This window comes from Aquarana catesbeiana, linkage group LG04 (genome assembly GCF_042186555.1).
Source record: "Aquarana catesbeiana isolate 2022-GZ linkage group LG04, ASM4218655v1, whole genome shotgun sequence".
In the NCBI taxonomy this organism is placed as follows: Eukaryota; Metazoa; Chordata; class Amphibia; order Anura; family Ranidae; genus Aquarana; species Aquarana catesbeiana.
The window spans coordinates 91,470,096-91,489,104 of record NC_133327.1 but is presented as its reverse complement, the minus strand read 5'-3'; the positions used below and the strand labels follow the sequence as shown (position 1 = coordinate 91,489,104).

The following is a 19,009-nucleotide window of genomic DNA, read 5'->3' as shown; positions in this document are numbered from 1 at the left end:
GTGCCCACTTAGCTGGTGCCTTTGTGACTGAAGTTGCCAATTTATTTGCTATGTTGCGAGATACAGTATCAAGGGTTATGAGGGCATATACAGTTTCTGGGAAGACGTTGTCTGATAAGCATAAGTGCAGTCAACATGGTCAACTGACAGAATTAGACAAAAGGACATTGGTCAGGATTGTGATCTGATTGTTGCATGAAGAGTGGTATCAGATTCTATTATCCACCATGCAAAACTTATACAGTTGTGCTCATACGTTTACATACCCTGGCAGAATTTATGATTTCTTGGCCATTTTTCAGAGAATATGAATGATAACATAAAAACTTTTCTTTCACTCATGGTTAGTGTTTGGCCAAAGCCATTTATTATCAATCAACTGTGTTTACTCTTTTTAAATCATAATGTCAACAGAAAGTTTACATACCCTGGTGATTTTGGCCTGATAACATGAACACAAGTTGACATAAAGGGGTTTGAATGGCTATTAAAGATAACCATCCTCACCTGTGATCTGTTTGCTTGTAATTAGTGTGTGTGTATAAAAGGTCAATGAGTTTCTGGACTCCTGACAGACCCTTGCATCTTTCATTCAGTGCTGCACTGGATGAAAAATGGCCAAGAAATCATACATTCTGCCAGGGTATGTAAACTTATGAGCATAACTGTATTTGTCAATTCCCAGGAGAATTCAGACCGTCTTGGATGCCAAAGGCAGTCCAACACCATTTTAGGTAACACTGGTAAGAATATGGTTACATATCAATATTATCTAGTAGGAAACACCTGGAAAACATTGTTACAGATAAATAAGATCTATTCTAAAAAGATTTAGGAGAGTGTAGTTACAGATCAGATCATAAGTTCTGTTATGAAATAATTGGGAATGTATGGTTACAGATAAATAAAATCTAAAAGACAGTGGGTTGATTTACTAAAACTGGTGAGTGCAAAATCTGGTGCAGCTCTGCATAGAAACCAATCAGCTGCCAGTTTTTTTTTTAATTGAACAAGCTGAAGTTAGAAGCTCATTGGCTACCATGCACCACTGCACCAGATTTTGCACTCTTCAGTTTTAGTAAATCAACTCCAGTGTGTCCAGGGCCATGTGTTTATGTAAGTACCAGTGTATATCTGCCATACAGATATAGATTTCTTTGAATTGCTGTACACAGCACCTTTGGCTTCTTGGAGGGGAAATATCTCTGAATTTTACATCATACAATCCCAGGCGTCTGTGTGCACGGGGCCTAAAGTCTTTGTTAGTAAGAAGTAGATATTGTGGATCACTAGTTTCCATTCTGCATGGTGGTCCAAAGAAGTTAAGTTTCAGCCCTTCTCTAAAAATCATACAATGCGCTGTATTACAGCAAGTAAATGTTCTTAATTGCAGGTTATAATTTGGAGTGGCATCAGCTTCGTCCCTCCCAACTGGCTGTGGCACAGAAGCTGTTGTCTCATGTGTGCTCCATTGCGGACTCCAGCACCCAGAACCTGGACCTGGGCTCCTTTGAGAAAGTTGAATTTCTAATTTGTGTCCCTCCTTCTGAAGTCACTTATCAGCAAACACTTTCCCACGTTTGGAATTCAGGTAAGAAATAGTCATATATTTGTCACTGAAAAGGATTTTTGAATTGAAGTCGTTCTGCAGCCAAAGTCAAAATTCAATAAAACACATGTATAGGAGATTCATCTTACCTGCCCAGTGCTTCTTTTTTCAATTCTGCCATTGTTTGAGAATCCCAGGTATAAAATAGTGTAGTTGGTGGTAATTGGGTATTCTGGGGGAAACTTCATCCTAAGCCTACAATTCTGTGGGCAACAGATTCTTAGCTCCCCCCATTACAAATCCAAGCTCAATCCGGTACTCATAATGTTATTAGATTTGCTGGATGTTCTAATATTAACATGGCTTGTCAGATATGCAGATTACCTCTAGAAGGAGAAATTACAAACTTGTATAAGAAATACAGTAAAAAGAAATATGACGTGGCAAGCAAGCAAGCTTGTTAAAAATTACTTTTAGGCAATTAGAACAATATACGGTAACTGCATTTACTCCCTTACTTGACAGGCGTGGTGCATTTTTTAGCGCGTTTTACCATTTATCCCCATGGAAGGTGTGTTTTCATGAATTTTTTTAATTGCACTTGTAACACTCCAACACAGTAATATGAATGCTCATTATCATTTAGAAAATTGTTTAATCACTAAAGCATAAGGAATGTAATTGTAATTTGTATCTGCAAATCATGTTTTCAATTTTCTATGGATTTTATGCACATTAAATTATCAGTTTTGCATTATTTTGTAAAACATTTCACAAATATTACTTATGCTTTATTACTCCATAAAAGAAACAAGTCATAGGGGAATATGGAATGCCATTGCTGACTTCCCCTATCTATCAAGGCAAAGTAATACACCGCTCAAGGTAGTCACCCTTATGTTCCACTTCGACTGCACAAATAAAAGGTGCTGGCCCTGCATGTAGCAGAAGATCTGATGTGAAGAAATGTCTGCATGGCCGTACTCCAATAAAATCACCTTTTATTGAATCCAAAGAACATATAATGACAGTCCATACAGCAAGTGAGGGAAAGAGGTACAGCTGTATTGTATGCTGTACCTCTTTCCCTTGATTGCTGTATGGACTGCCGTTGTATGTTCTTTGGATTCAATAAAGGTGATTTTATTGGAGTGCGGACATCCAGACATTTTTTTAAATCAGATCACATATCTATCATGCTGACCCAGTAGCTGAGGCACAGATCTGAAAGAAAGACACAGATCAGTTCTAACGTCTTGATCTGGGTGCTTGCTTTGGGTCAGGGACTCAGAACCTATTGCAGCTAAAGACAACCTGGCAACTAGCATTCTTATACTAGTTCAGCACTGGTCACCCATGTATTTAGTCTTTAAAATGCCAATATTCTCTGGCAAGCTAAAATTGTAACTTTATTTTAATTGCCAAGAAGAAAAGCACGACAATGAAATATTTTTAGGAGTGATAACATAGAACTTTGTAAGATAAAATATTAATTCATTGGACAGGAAAATAACAATTCCACACTTAAGCAACAGGAACCAGCCTGAACGAAGATACTCCATTGTATTTGAATAATTTTGTGTCTTTTTGTATACAGGTGTTCTCGCAGAAATTGGCATTGAGAGGAAGCAGCTCACTAAGAGTTGTTTGGAGCAGTACGTCATGAAGTTGGATACAGAGGCTCCCAGTAAATTTAAATCTTTTCTACAAAAAGCCATGCAGAATCCGCACACACTGTTTATCTTGCTTCATGACCACGCACACTGGGATCTCGCCAGGTATTTTTTATTTGCATATTAGGAGATGCAAAGACAACTGCTTGATCAATCCATTATTTTTTTCGAAGCTTGCCAGTCTATCAGTTATATTGTTTGGTTGAGTTAAACCAATAGACAAAAAATAAATGAGTTACAAGCCTGCATCCACAAAACCCTAAACAACTGATCCAGAGGAAGGCAAAAATCATTTCAAAGTGTCGTCCAATTTGCTGCAACAGAAAAACAAATCCCTTTCTGAACCCCTAATACAATTTGATACTCCCTGGATTGACAATATACGGCAGCCTTTCTCAATCTTTTTCACATGGATAATCCCTGGAAATAACTTTCAGGCCTCGAGGAACTCCTGACAATAATTACTACATCTACAGCTCACTGTACATTATTAGCATGATGGGATGAATGCTTCTTACACTAGTGGTTAGTGAGAAGAATCCCCCTTTACAAATATCTAAAGGTCATCCATGTCAATAGTTACACACTGTATATGAAAGGCAGAAATTGCTCATTGCTTACAGAAAAGCTTTTCAACACAGAGGAACCTTTGAAATAACTTTTCGGTCTTATGCCGCATACACACGACCGGACTTTCTGGCAGAAAAGGTCAGACGGAATCATTCCATCAGACATTCCGATCGTGTGTGGGCTTCATCGGACTTTTTCTTTCTAAAATTCTGATGGACCTAGAAATAGAACATGTTTCAAATCTTTCCGATGGAATCAGTTCCTATCGGGAAAACCGCTCGTCTGTATGCTATTCTGATGGACCAAAAACGACGTAAGGGCAGCTATTGGCTACTGGTTATTGAACTTCCTTTTTTTAGTCCCATCGTACGTCATCGCGTTCTAAACGATCGGACTTTGGTGTGATCGTGTGTAGGCAGGTCCGTTTCAGCGGAACTCCGTCGGAAAGACCGTCGGACTCTATTCTGATGGAAAGTCCGGTCGTGTGTATGGGGCATTAGGGAACCCCTGCTTAAAATTACTATATCTACAACTTGTTAATTGAGTGACAGTCAGTGGGAGGAATGCTATTTACATTTGGGATCATTAGGAAGAATGACCCCCTTATAGATAACTAATAAGATCAATGGTGTCAGTGGGAACTCATCTGAGAGGCAAAACTTGTTCATTGCACAAGGAACCCCTAACAACCTCTGGAGGAACCCTAGTTGAGAAACCCTGCTCTAGAGGAACCTTAGGGTTCCATTGAAACATGGTTGAGAAAGGCTGATCTACTGTATTTTTTTAAATAAATGTTAACGTTCAGTTATATCCTGTGCAATTAGACTTGGTTCACACCTATGCATTTTTTAGTTAGTTTTCAGTATTGCAAAAACACACTACAGTCCATTTAACATGGTTTACTATGGATGAAGTTCACATTTGTGCATCTTATGGAAAGGGCCAGGGACTTTTTTCTGGTTTTTAGTTCCATAGACTTCAATGGGTCAAAAGTGTGTATTGAAAAATGCAAAATGCACCTGCAATATGCAAACTGCAACCTGCATAGGTGTGAATCAGGCTTTAGAAACCCATACAGCCTTCATTGAAACACTTTACAGAGAACTAGCTTCTGTGGAAGTTTAATACACATTTTAACAGCTGTTTCTGTAAATAAGCTTTTCCATAGAGGAGCGCCCCTTGTCAGTGAACAACTTTGCACTACATTCACTATATAGACCATTTATGTATTTATACCTGATGATCATATCCCCACTGTTAATCACCTCTTCTCAAGAGAGAATAAATTCAATTCAGCTAATCTTTCCTCATAGCTGATCTCCTCCATGCCTCTTATCAGTTTGGTTGCCCTTCTCTGCACTTTCTCCAGTTCCCCGATATCCTTTTTGTGAACTGTTGCCCAAAACTGAACTGTATATTTCAGATAAGGACTTTCTAATGCTTTGTAAAGAGGCATAATTTGATTTTACCTTTTTTAGGCCCAATTCACACTTGCGAATGAGGCAGTTTGTGATTACCCCCGGGAGACCCAGTGGGGATCCATGCGAATAAGTGTGGTGGCATTCGCATGTAATTGCTCATACAGCGATTACCTGTGGATGATCGGCCCTGAATGCAGACAGTGACATTTCACTTTCAATGGGTCTTCCCACCCACACTTAGTGTAATTGGCTGCACAGAGCTGACATCAGCCGGATTCCAGCTCGATCACAGTGTCGATGAAGAGCTCCCTAGCACAAAATGGCAGTGCATATATGCGTTAGGTGGGCCTTAATTTGTGCCCATTTATTAATGAGTATTACTGTTGTAAAGGAGTAAATTAAACAATGTATCCACAGTTGTGGTCATTGGATGGGCACATATCACTTACAGCATATACCCTTCTTGAGCTATATCACCTATGATACTTTAATAGCTTAGTCACCTGTTATGTAGTGAACATTTTTGTAACATACCAGTCAGTCTTAACAACGCACCAGATACAGGTACAGTAGGAGGGTAGAAATAAGCAGTAACATAAATATATGTTTTTTTTTCCCTCTATAATAAAACCTTTGTATTGATGGTCAGGAAACAATGACACTGCCAATCAGAAGTCTAGTGTGCTCACTTACCCAAAAGCCACTTCACTGTCTGACTTGTCATTACTAAGTGAACCTTTAAGGTACAAGTCACGTTCCTTGTCACAATGACATACATGCATTAGTGGGAAATGCTCTGCAGCCTGCCTCCCACATTAGAATGATATGCAGTAAATGTGTGTCTACACTTCCTCTCAATCAATGGTCATTACATCTCACTGTAACCCCTTCATGTCTTTTCCTGTGCAGCTCTTTATACAGTCCATACCCTCAGAATGAGTCCTTCGGGCTGGTGGACCGGCTGCTGAACTGCAGGGAAGTCAGAGATTCTCCCAACATTCTGATTCTTCATGTAACTTCCTGCCCTTACGCTCTGCAGACCCAGAACACACATATCAGTCCGTACAACGAGATCCATTGGCCTTCCTCTCATAGCCATGTAAGTATTGTGTAAAAAAGAACTGGAATGTGTTCATCGTACATTTCTGTGTTGACATGGGGTGGGTAAAGGGATGAGTGCAGGCAATATGGGGACGTTTCTGACATTCTCTAATGATAGAGCTGTTTACATCTAATGTATTACCTATTTTGTCTTGATGGAGGTCTAAATAGGAAATGATTTAACTACAGTGGCACCTACCACTCCTCTCATGCCTGGGGCCTTGACCAGTTACCCCCCGGGTTCAGGCCCCATTGCAGCAGGAGCGCTATGGTGATAGTTCCACCAGTGACTGCATTACAGTATGTGGTTGTTAGTATGGAAATAGTGATAAGGTGTGGAAAAAATTGTAGTAAAGGCACACATAGCCTTTATTTACTAAAGGCAGATCCACTTTGCACTACAAGTGCACTTGGACGTGCAGTCGCTGTAGATCCGAGGGGGACATGCAAGGAAAATAAAAAACAGTATTTTAGCTTGCACATGACTGGATGATAAAATCAGCAGAGCTTCCCCTCATTTCAGATCTCCCCCTCAGATCTACAGCAACTGCACTTCCAAGTGCACTTTCAGTGCACTTGTAGTGCAAAGTGGATTTGCCTTTAGTAAATAAACCCCATAGTATGTGTTAACCAGTTCCCGACCGGCGCACGCCGATGTACGTCGGCAGAATGGCATGGCTGGGCAAATGGGCATACCCGTACGTCCCTTTAAATTTGCAGCCATGCCATTGCGTGCGCTCTGGTGGCAGCGCGCTTGCGTGCCGGCCTGGAGCTCCGTGAGTCGGGTCGCGGGTCCCACGAACTCGATCGCCGTGGGGATACCCGCAATCGCCTCACAGAGAGGAAGAACGGGGAGATGCTAATGTAAACAAACATCTCCCCGTTCTGCCTAGTGACAGTGTCACTGATCTCTGCTCCCTGTGATCGGGAGCAGAGATCAGTGACGTGTCACACGTAGCCACACCCCCCCACAGTTAGAAACATTCCCCAGGACATACTTAACCCTTACACGGCCACCTAGTTGTTAACCCCTTCACTGCCAGTGTCATTTACACAGGAATCGGTGCATTTGTATAGCACTGATTGTTGTATAAATGACAATGGTCCCAAAAATGTGTCAAAAATGTTCGATGTGTACGCCATAATGTCGCAGTCACGATAGAAATCGCTGATTGCCGCCATTACTAGTAAAAAAAAAAATTATTAATAAAATGCCATAAAACTATCCCCTATTTTGTAACCGCTATAACTTTTGCGCAAACCAATCAATAAATGCTTATTGCGATTTTTTTTTTACCAAAAATATATAGAAGAATACGTACCTAAACTGAGGGAAAAAAACATTTTTTTAAATATTGTTTGGGGATATTTATTATAGCAAAAAGTAAAAAATAATGCGTTTTTTTCATAATTGTAGCTATGTTTTTGTTTATAGCGCAAAAAATAAAAACCGCAGAGGTGATCAAATACCACCAAAAGAAAGCTCTATTTGAGGGAAAAAAGGGCGACAATTTTGTTTGGGAACCACGTCGCACGACCGCGCAATTGTCAGTTAAGGCGACGCAGTGCAGAATCGCAAAAAGTGCTCTGGTCAGGAAGGGGATAAATCCTTCTGGGGCTGAAGCAATTAAAGATGAACATCAGGCAAACAAATAAATACACAGATTAAATATATACCAGGGTTGTTTTACCTGCCAAAGGATTGTATTTCTATCCATCCAGGTCTGAGATTTTTATAGCTCAGGAGATTTGATTTTTCTGCAGTAACCTGACACTTAAAGCCTTGTTCACATGGGTGGAAAACCAACCAAAATCTGTCGGTTCGACAGGAGCTGGCTGATTTTCGATCCATGTGTACAACTGTCCGTTCTCAGAATACAATAGCACACTGGGGGAAATCTCTGCACAAACATCGCTTGAGTTAGCACAGGGATCTCTCTTCTTTTTTTTTCTTTTTTTTTGGGTTGAAGGAAAAAAAAAACTTCTAGTGTGTGCTCAGCTTTATAGGTGTTGAGCCTGCTCCAGCCTGCAACTAGACAGTACAGAGGAATCATATACACTGCTCCTAAAGTGCCCCTGTCCATCAAAATCAATGGGCAGCGCCGCCGAAGTGCCTGCAAAGCGCCTCGGCAGTGGCGCTTTACGGGTGCTATTAATCTTTTATTCGGCCGCTAGTGTCGGGTTAAAAGCATCTCACTAGCAGCCAAAAAGCGCCTCTGAAACGGTGGTAAAGAAGTGCTAAAACTAGCAGCGCTTTAACGCTAACGCAGCCGCGCTGTCAGTGTGAAAGGGCTCTTAGGCTGCTCCCTTGTGCTGCTTCTTTCTCTCCTTTTTGGCTGTGCAGGGACTACAGGAGATTGATACCAGGTCAAAATCAGTTACTTCCATTGCACACATTGAAAAAATATATATTTAATGACGTATTGATGTGTACAGTGATGCATCAATTTGTCTTTTGTATATGCCCAGAATTCAGTTTTATAACACCACATTATGGGCTTCCCAAAGCAACAGTCAAATACATGTAAAAAAATTACAAAAAAGCCCTTATTTATCATAGCTGCACAGATATGAATCTATAGGAGCTTTCTTGTGTTTTAGTCCCGGTTGACACTTGTGCGATGTGGGAACCCCCCCGCATCACACCTGACTCGCAAGGCAGTTCACACTGTCATATGCAAACTGTTGGGAGTGTCAATTAAGGATGAGCATTGCGTGCCCACGCCAGGAAGATGACACTCCGCAGTGCTAATCACAAGTAGTGAGACATTTCCGATCCGTGCAGCCGTGGATCGGGAAATGTCCCACTGCCTGTAATTAGCGCTGCGGAGTGTAAGCTTCCTGGCAGGCGCAGGCATGTGGCATTACGAACACACCAGAGCTCATGCTTGACTATTCGGACATAAATCGGATCGCATGGGTGTGAACACCCATGGAATCCGAATCTGGTGCGGACCAAAAAAAGGGTCATGTGCGAGTTTGGTCCGAATGTGATGCAAATTCAGCCATACTATCTGTATGGCTGAAATCGCATCGCACAGATATTGCGTGTGACTTGCACTGCAGTGCGGTGCAAATCACATGCGATCTTAGACCATGCATTGGTGTGAACCGAGCCTTAAGCTGGATACACACTATACAATTTTCAGTAGATTTTTTCCTTCAGATTTACCAAAACCATTTAATATGAGGTCAAACTTTAAAGGGTTTGTGAACCCATTTGTCTAAGTCTATGCCAGTCCCTCTATTAGAGGCTGGCATACCACCCTGTGTAAAAGATTTTAAAAAACGAGCAGTGTAAATACTGTTTTTCAGCTGTCTTTAGGCCGGTCACGTGACTCGCAGACGCTTTCCAGCTCCGATGGATTGCTTCTGCGGGAGGGGACGTGATCTCCCTCTGACGTCAGCCGGGTAGATCACGTGGCCGCTTGGCTCCACCCGTAGAAGCCCTATCTCGTAGCTGTAAAGCGGCCGCAAGTCACGTGACCGGCCTGAAGACAGCTGAAAAACGGTATTTACACTGCTCGTGTTTTTTAAAAATGCTTCACACAGTGTGGTATGCCAGAGACAGACAGAGAGAGGGAGCTGAGAGGCAGGAAGGAGGGGGTGAGAAGGAGAGAGGAGAGCTGAGAGCAGACGGAGAGATGTACTCTGACCACAGTGGTCATGACTGCTGTGGCTTGATGATTTTCATGGTCAGCGCAGAGAGGGGGATACAGGAAGCGACAGGTTCAGGAGAGTTTTTTTTTACAGTTTAGTGGGGTGCAGATTACACAACACAAGCACTGTGCTGTGCAATCTGCTTTAAGGGACAAGAATATGATTTTTTTTTTTTTTTTGGGTTAACAAACGCTTTAAGAGTTACAATTTGTATGCAATCAGGCAGGCCCTTCCACTAGATGGTTTTGGTAAATCTAAAGGAAATCAGACAACAAAAGTTGTATAGTGTGTATGGGGTCTTAGTCCTAGTGATACAATAATGAAATGTTGCATAAACAACAGGTATTAAGATCAGCAGATATCTTTCCAATACAAAGGTAGAAAAAATAAATGCCCAAAAAAGAAGAAGTTTAATAAAAGATAAAAAAATAAAAAACGAGTGCATTATTAATTGCATTGGAATCTGGATAAATAACCATGCTGTCATTAGCAGATTAAAGAAGGTTTAAAAAAAAATCCCAGTGTTACACTGCTGTAATTGGCTTGGAGCACCTCTCAGAACATTTACAAGAGAGACACAGCAGTAATCCCAGAGCAGGGCAGGTAGAGACAATAAATTCTCTTGGATAGATTCTTAGGCTGGCCATAGATACATTGTTTCTTTTTTTTTTTTTTAAACAGATTCCCCAATCCACATTTTCAAGGTTGATGAGGGATTCCACCCTGCTGTGTTATTGTATTCTGACAGCGGGAACTCCACTGTCAGAATACACTGCTCAGCAGCTGCAGCTGTTTGGCTGCAGCCACTGATCGAAGAAAAGTTTTCCAGCTTTTCCTAATGATCAACTTCTGTTAAACAGGGATGGCCACACAAGGATCAAAATTTGATTAATCTATGGACAGCTTAATTTTTGGAAGTGGTGAAGGATTAGTATCCTATGTCAGGTTTTTATTGCTGTTTGTGTCACCATTAAGGTGGCCATACACTATACAATCTCCCTTAGCTCTACCATTAACTACAGGCATACCCCACTTTTAAGTACACAATGGGGTTTATTTACTAACGCTAGAAAGTGCAAAATCAGGCTCACTTCTGCATAGAAACCAATGAGCTTCTAACCCCGGCTTGTTCAGTTAAGCTTTGGTAATAAAACCTGGAAGCTCATTGGTTTCTTTGCAGAAGTGAGCCTGATTTTGCCCTTTCTAGCTTTAGTAAATAAACTCATTGAGTACTTAAAAGTGGGGTATGCCTTTATGTAGTACAAGGGGTTGTTCAATTTGATACTATTTGAATAAATTGTTTAGATGTGTCCTCATATTACATAATGTTGGTAAATCTAAAGTTGATTGATCAACTAACTTTGGGTACATTCACCCTGTCCATAAGTGGTTTGAATCTCGGCTGGTTCCTGCTGAAAACTGTCACTGTAAAAGGAATGGAGGGGGAATCTTCCAATAGGGACCCTTTTTGCATTGACAGATGTCCAAGGGCCCATTCACACTATTGCATTGTGGTAATGGTAAGTGGACAGGTGTGAATGAATACTATGAGATGATTTCTTTCACTCTGAAGTTTGTAGGAATAGAAGGGATATCTCCCTAGTGGGGCAAGAATGGCTGGAATTGTTCTATAAGTATAATGTAGCATAGATATGTTTGTAATTGTAGGATGTAAAAATGGCTACAGGGAATGACCATGTCTACAGCATATTTTGGTATATAATATGTGCATGTTCTGAGATTAATGTTTCACTATGTATTCCTGCAGGGAATGGATCTGTACAATGAAAAAAGAAAATACTTTGGTCTGTCTCAGTACATCGAATCCACGCTGTCAGGGCACAGTCTTCCTCTACTGCGCCATGATAACTCCTTTGAAGGCATTGTGATGGCATTAGGAAAAAGGTCAGATTCTTTCCTCTGAAGTCAAAGCCTAGATTTTTTTCACATTAACAGAAATATGCTGTATTTTCACACTGACCTATACAAAAATTACAAAAACTTAATCCCTCCATTTGTATCTTATCCATGTCATTTTATTTCTCCTTAAGACCCCTTTCACACTGCCGACGCCCAGGCGTCAGCAGTAAAGCGGAGCTATTTTTAGCGCAGCTTTACCGTCGTTTTAGCGACGCTATTCGGCCGCTAGCAGGGCGGTTTTAACCCCCGCTAACAGCCGAAAAGGGGTTAAATCCACCCGCAAAATGCCGCCGGAGGTATCGCAGCACTAACCCACTGATTTCAATAGGGAGCAGCGGTAGAGGAGCGGTCAGTTCACCACTCCTTCACCGCTCCAAAGATGCTGCTAGCAGGACTTTTTTTACCGTCCTACTAGCGCACGGCTCCAGTGTGAAAGCCCTCTGGCTTTCACACTGGAATGAATGTAGCAGCTGTTTTGGGGCATTTTGCAGGCACTATTTTTAACGCTAAAGCACCTGCAAAACGCTCCTGTGTGAAAGGGGTCTAACTGTTAATATTTTTGGCACTGGTGCTGCTTTAGGAACAAATAAACTTAGCTGCAAAGAGGTCTGCTTGGCGTGATCTTACACGCTCCCCATTGAGGCAGAGCTAAAACTGGTGCAATCAGCAATATTCACGCTCCCTGCTGTTTGCACAACACCTGTGACTTGGTAGGTAGCACATCGCTCACACAGAGAGCAGGGGCCCTCTGTACAATGCAATGGAGACAGGTTGATTTGTTTCTAATGCAGAAATAGTGACCCTTAAAGCACTAGTGTTTAGAAATTGACTGGAAAAAAAGTATGCTGCTCAGGAATCCCAACTTTGATGCTTGTATATTCCATCGATTTAGTAAACAATAAAGCAAAAGAGGTTGCACTTTTGAAAACCAAGTGTCAATGGAAGTTTCTTTGTTTTAGCTGGATAGGTTCCCTTTAAGCATTTCCAGCTACAACTTATCATCCCATTGCTGCAGCTCTTTCTCACGCGTAGGTTCACCAATAGGAATAGCAGCAGCTGCCAGAGGAGGCATTTTTTGGAGGAACAGTGCTGAATCCTAGTTGTGGGTAGGGATGAGCCGAACACCCCCCGGTTCGGTTTGCAGCAGAACATGCGAACAGGCAAAAAATTTGTTCGAACACGCGAACACCGTTAAAGTCTATGGGACACGAACATGAATAATCAAAAGTGCTCATTTTAAAGGCTTATAAGCAAGTTATTGTCATAAAAATTGTTTGGGGACCCGGGTCCTGCCCTAGGGGACATGTATCAATGCAAAAAAAAGTTTTAAAAACGGCCATTTTTTCGGGAGCAGTGATTTTATTAATGCTTAAAGTGAAATAATAAAAGTGAAATATTCCTTTAAATTTTGTACCTGGGGGGTGTCTATAGTATGCCTGTAAAGTGGCACATTTTTCCCGTGTTTAGAATAGACCCTGCACAAAATGACATTTCTAAAGGAAAAAAAGTCATTTAAAAGTACTTGTGGCTATAATGAATTGTCGGTCCCGGACATACAGATAAAAGAAGTAATTGAAAAAACCCCATGGGATCCCCCCCAGTCCATTACCAGGCCCTTTGGGTCTGGTATGAATATTAAAGGGGAACCCCAAACCAAAATTTTAACGTAACCGGGTGGCCCTGCCCCCCTCTGACGCCCCCCCCCCGGGAAAGCCATAGGGAAGTGCGTCAGAGGGGGGCGGGGTCACCCGGGAATGTCACCATGTGGTCCCGCCCTCAGTTATAAAAGAACTGTCAAAGCAAAGACGTGTCATACGGCGGGTGCCTCCCATGGAGGCGGGTCGGTCGCGGCTTTTTTTTTTTTTCGGTCCGTCGCCGGAGCAAGAGAAGATGAATGGACTTCATGGGACATTTTTATTTTTTAATAAAGGACTTGTCCCCAAGCCGTGTCCTATCATTTGTACCATTTTGACACTTTTTGTAAAATGATAGGGATACATTTGTACCCCGTTACCATTTCACACAGGGGGGGAGGCCGGGATCTGGGGGTCCCCTTGTTAAAGGGGTCTTCCAGATTCCGATAAGCCCCCGCCCGCAGACCCCCACAACCTCCGGGCAAGGGTTGTGGGAATGAGGCCCTTGTCCCCATCAACATGGGGACAAGGTGCTTTGGGGGCATGTTGAAGGCATGTGGCCTGGTACGGTTCAGGGGGGGGGGCGCTCTCTCGTCCCCCCCTCTTTTCCTGCGGCCTGCCAGGTTGCGTGCTCGTATAAGGGTCTGGTATGGATTTTTTGGGGGACCCCACACCATTTTTTTTTTTAATTTTGGCACGGGGATCCCCTTAAAATTCATACCAGACCCTTCAGGTTTGGTATGGATCTTGAGGGGGACCCCCACGCCATTTTTTTTTTAAATTGGCGCGGGGTTCCCCTTAATATCCATACCAGACCTGAAGGGCCTGGTATGGAATTTGGGGGGACCCCCACGCAATTTTTTTTTTTTAAATTTTGTTTCGGGGTTCCCCTTAATATTCATACCAGACCGAAAGGGCCTGGTAATGGACTGGGGGGATCCCATGCCATTTTTTTCAATTACTTTTTTTATCTGTGTTGCCGGGACCAACAATTCATTATAGCCGCGAGTAGTTTTAAATGACTTTTTTTCCTTTAGAAATGTCATTTTGTGCAGGGACTATTCTAAACACGGGAAAAATGTGCCACTTTACAGGCATACTATAGACACCCCCAGGTACAAAATTTAAAGGAATATTTCACTTTTATTATTTCACTTTAAGCATTAATAAAATCACTGCTCCCGAAAAAATGGCCGTTTTTAAAACTTTTTTTTGCATTGATACATGTCCCCTGGGGCAGGACCCGGGTCCCCAAACAATTTTTATGACAATAACTTGCTTATAAGCCTTTAAAATGAGCACTTTTGATTATTCATGTTCGTGTCCCATAGACTTTAACGGTGTTCGCGTGTTCGAACAAATTTTTTGCCTGTTCGTATGTTCTGCTGCAAACCGAACCGGGGGGTGTTCGGCTCATCCCTACCCACAACTAGGATTCAGCACTGTTCCTCCAAAAAATGCCTCCTCTGGCAGCTGCTGCTATTCCTATTGGTGAACCTACGCGTGAGAAAGAGCTGCAGCAATGGGATGATAAGTTGTAGCTGGTTTAGCATTATTAAAATCACTGCTCCCGAAAAAACGGTAGTTTTTTTAAAACTTTTTTTTGCATTGATACATGACCCCTGGGGCAAGACCCGGGTCCCCAAGCACTTTTTATGACAATAACTTGCAAATAAGCCTTTAAAATGAGCACTTTTGATTTCTCCAATAGACTTTTAAAGGGTGTTCCCTTTAATCACCCCAAATTGTTCACTATTCGGCAAACACCCGATGTTCGAGTCCAACCTGCGCACGACTCGAACATCGGGCTCATCCCTAGTTGTGGGACTACAATCTTTGTAGACTGTAAAGTATATTTTAACATGCAGGTTTAGGTACAGATTACTCTGCACCAATATTTGTGATTGAAATTCTTCTTTAATTGGTGTCATCATCTTTCCTTATCCCAAGGGTTTGTGGTTGATTTCATTATCTAATGCAGAAATCATTTATGGTAGGTTTCCCAAGCTCCACAGTGCCGTGATACGGACATTTCTTCTCATCCAGCATTACTCGTCGGCCATGATGGCTGTGTGCGGTTTCTCTCAGATGAAGAATTACACCTCGGTGGAAACCCTGGAGATTGTTCAGAACCTCCTGAATTCTCCCAAGCAGTGTGCCAGCAGACACGGGCTGATGGTTCTCTTACGGATTCCTTGCATTCCACTGGCCACCTTGGCTTATGAACGTCTCTGCCATGTTAGAGAACGCCTCGGTCTACAGCATGGATTTGAGGTTATTCTGGGAAAAGCCAATTCATCATTCACTATTGGAAAGCACTTTGTAGACCAGCTGAAGGTATCTATCTTATCCATATCTAATGATGAAAGAAGCTATCATAGGCCCTGGGGCACAGATCTCTATTTCAAATACAATTCCTCTGCCAGGTCATGCAACAAAAAAGTCTCCATCTTTAGCGTGCATGGACAGTTTTCTTTTTGTCATAAAAACAGGAAGACTGAAAGAAATTGCAGATGCATTTACTTGAAACATAATCTGCATTAGTAGTTTTTATTCATTTTTGCAAACAAATCTTGCAGCTCCATTTTCAGTGGTTCTTAAAAAGCATTAGAAACAGATTGAAAAGATATTTTTTTTAACTGAAAAGAGAACACATATTAAAGAATTAAAGAGCTAAAAAAAAAAAAAATACAAAGAAAATAATGCAGCGCCTCCAAATATAGAATATTACAAACTTAAGACATGTGTAATCAACACAGCATTCATAATGTGCAAAAAGCATCTACAATATTCAAAAATGATAATTAATAAAATATGTGGAGCTGGACCAATGTAGATATGAAATGTAGCTATGTAATAAAATCCATATCTTCCATATCTGGAATACAGATTTAACGGTATTGCCTAATTCTAGGTGTCAGCTCCAAAGGCAAACAAAATTTGAGGCTGAATAAAAAGTGAGATATAGTCAAGGGATGCATATACTAGTATTACCCCTGAAAATAACTGGTAGGGCTACATTTAGAATACAGAGTATATTTTGGGCAAGACGCTATAAATTCTTTCTGTATTAAATTGTAATGCAACTGTACTGTCTGCCCTCATGTTGTAAAGCGCTGCGTAGATGGGTGGTGCTATATAAAACCTGTATTATAATAATAATAATAATAAAAAGAGCATAGGGGTTTTGGAGGAGGTTCAGGGCCGGCTACTAAATAAATATGAGGGATAAAAATCGCATTTATAATAAAAGGTTATAAAAATGCTCAGTATGTTTTAGAAAGACATAACTTATCTGATATTTCTAAGTGTATTCAAGATCAGAAAAAAATTTACACACAAGCTAATATCACTTGCAGAGTGATAGCAATTAAAAGACAATAAATTTGTACTCTGAAGCTCTACATGCTAGAATGTATCTAAGTAAAAAGCATAACCCTCTAAAACGTTCCACACTATATATTTATAGGGAGCATAAATGCACACTTTTTCTGCCTCTAATTGCCCCTCCATGTTAACCTATGTGTCCATGCACACATTGGAGTAAAGAGACGGGAGTTTAGAGGCAGGGGTGTTTAGAGACAGAAAAAGAAAACCCATTACTTGTGCATTCAGGAAAGGAGCTTTTGTGCATACAAAACGCAAAAAAGCGCCTAAATGCGCATAAACGTGTGTTAATGCTAGACGTGTTTAGACACAATTCTGCATTTACGGGTTAATGCATTTTAATAGCCAGAATTCTGGCCAATAAAATGTACGCCAGGCGCGGGATTGTGCATACAAATACACAGCTTTTTACTGCGTTTTTGCTGCTGGTAAACTCATGTAGGAGAAAAAAGCATCGATAGAATACTGTGTGCATGAAGCCTAATGCCGCGTACACACGATCGCACATTCCGACAACAAAATCCATGTTTTTTTTTCGACGGATGTTGGCTCAAACTTGTCTTGCATACACACAGTCACACAAATCTTGTCGGAAATTCTGAACGTCAAGAACGCGGTGACGTGCAACACGTACGACGAGCCGAGAAAAATGAAGTTTAATAGCCAGTGCGTCTCTTCTGCTTGATTCCGAGCATGCGTGGAACTTTGTGCGTCGGAATTGTATACACACGATCGGAATTTATGACAACGGATTTTGTTGACGGAAAATTTGAGATCCAGATCTCAAATTTTGTTTGTCGGAAATTCCGATGGAAAATGTCCTATGGAGCCTACACACGATCGGAATTTCCGACAACAAGCTCCCATCGAACATTTCCCATCGGAAAATCCGACCGTGTGTACGCGGCATTAGTGTGATCAAGTAGTGTGATACATATAAGAGAGTTTTCACTTTGACACACACTGGAGGCTATTTACTAAAACCAGAGACAGAATCTGGTACAACTGCATAGAAACCAATTAGCTTCCAATTTTTTTTTTTGTCAAAGCTTAATTGAACAAACTGGCGTTATAAGCTGATTGGCTACCATGAACAGCTGCACCAGATTCTGGGTGCTCCAGTTTTAGTAAATCTCGCCCATTGTGTTTCCTTTTATGTAAACCCTAAGTGCATGACTTTTAGTAGCTATAGCACTGCACATCATTAACAATTGCCATTTATTTTTTCATTAGCTGCTTGTCATTACATTGTGTGGGTTTTAGTGGCGGCTGGTGCTTAATTTTTTTTTTTTGAGGGGGAGTGGCAACCCCCCCCCCCCCCCAGGTCCGCCAGCACTCACCCCTCCGCGGTGATGGTCCCCCCCCGCACTCAGCCCCTCCACAGTGATGGTCCCCCCGCACTCTCCCCTCCACAGCTTCTCTTCTGGACCAACTGTATCTGCCTCCTGTCCTGATTGGCCGGAAGGAGAAGCTGGAAGACGATAGCGAATATTCATTTGCTAGTGTCACAAGTGGGTGGGCTTGGGGCACAGTGCTCTGCGCCCCAGGCATAACCTTTTTCAATCCAAATAAAGCCCCTGTGCCCCTAATGGACCGGCTGCTCCTGGTGGGTTTCATGATAGGGACAGTGGTGGAATATGCCTGTGCAGTGTGCATTATCAATGTGCATTATCATGGCCATAGCCTGCAATAGAAGCACTTGTGACAGGCTGATAACACAAGAGAGCTGTTAGGGACTCATAGTTGTCACTTCATAACAGGAAGTGCCTGAACAAGGAACTTCATGGTAGGATCACTGAGTAATATTTTAATAAATGTTGGAGATTTAGAAAAATGTAAAATTATTTTTATAAAAAATTTATCACAGAATGTAAGATTTTCGTGGTTGGGTTTACATCTACTGTAAAGCTACACTTCAAGCAAACCATTGTTATAGATATATGGGAGCTGCTTTATTTGCTCAGAGATTTGTATTTCTGTCTTTCCAGACCTGAGATTAGGGGCTCATTCATATGGCTGGAAAACCATGTAGAGTGCGAAGAGCCATTTGTTTATCTTTTTGCACTAGCATTCAGCTGGTGCAGGCAGCTTATT

General features: G+C 41.6%; 1 protein-coding gene across 1 annotated transcript in view; it reads left to right on the top strand.

The window, feature by feature from the left end:
• GREB1 (growth regulating estrogen receptor binding 1) overlaps positions 1–19,009 on the top strand; it is a 216,982-nt gene that overhangs the window by 135,118 nt on the left and 62,855 nt on the right. The window contains exons 14-18 of the mRNA XM_073625369.1: positions 1,394–1,591; positions 3,147–3,327; positions 6,123–6,312; positions 11,743–11,879; positions 15,526–15,865. Of these exons, the coding sequence (XP_073481470.1) occupies positions 1,394–1,591; positions 3,147–3,327; positions 6,123–6,312; positions 11,743–11,879; positions 15,526–15,865 (1,046 nt within the window). The remainder of the gene's footprint in view (positions 1–1,393; positions 1,592–3,146; positions 3,328–6,122; positions 6,313–11,742; positions 11,880–15,525; positions 15,866–19,009) is intronic.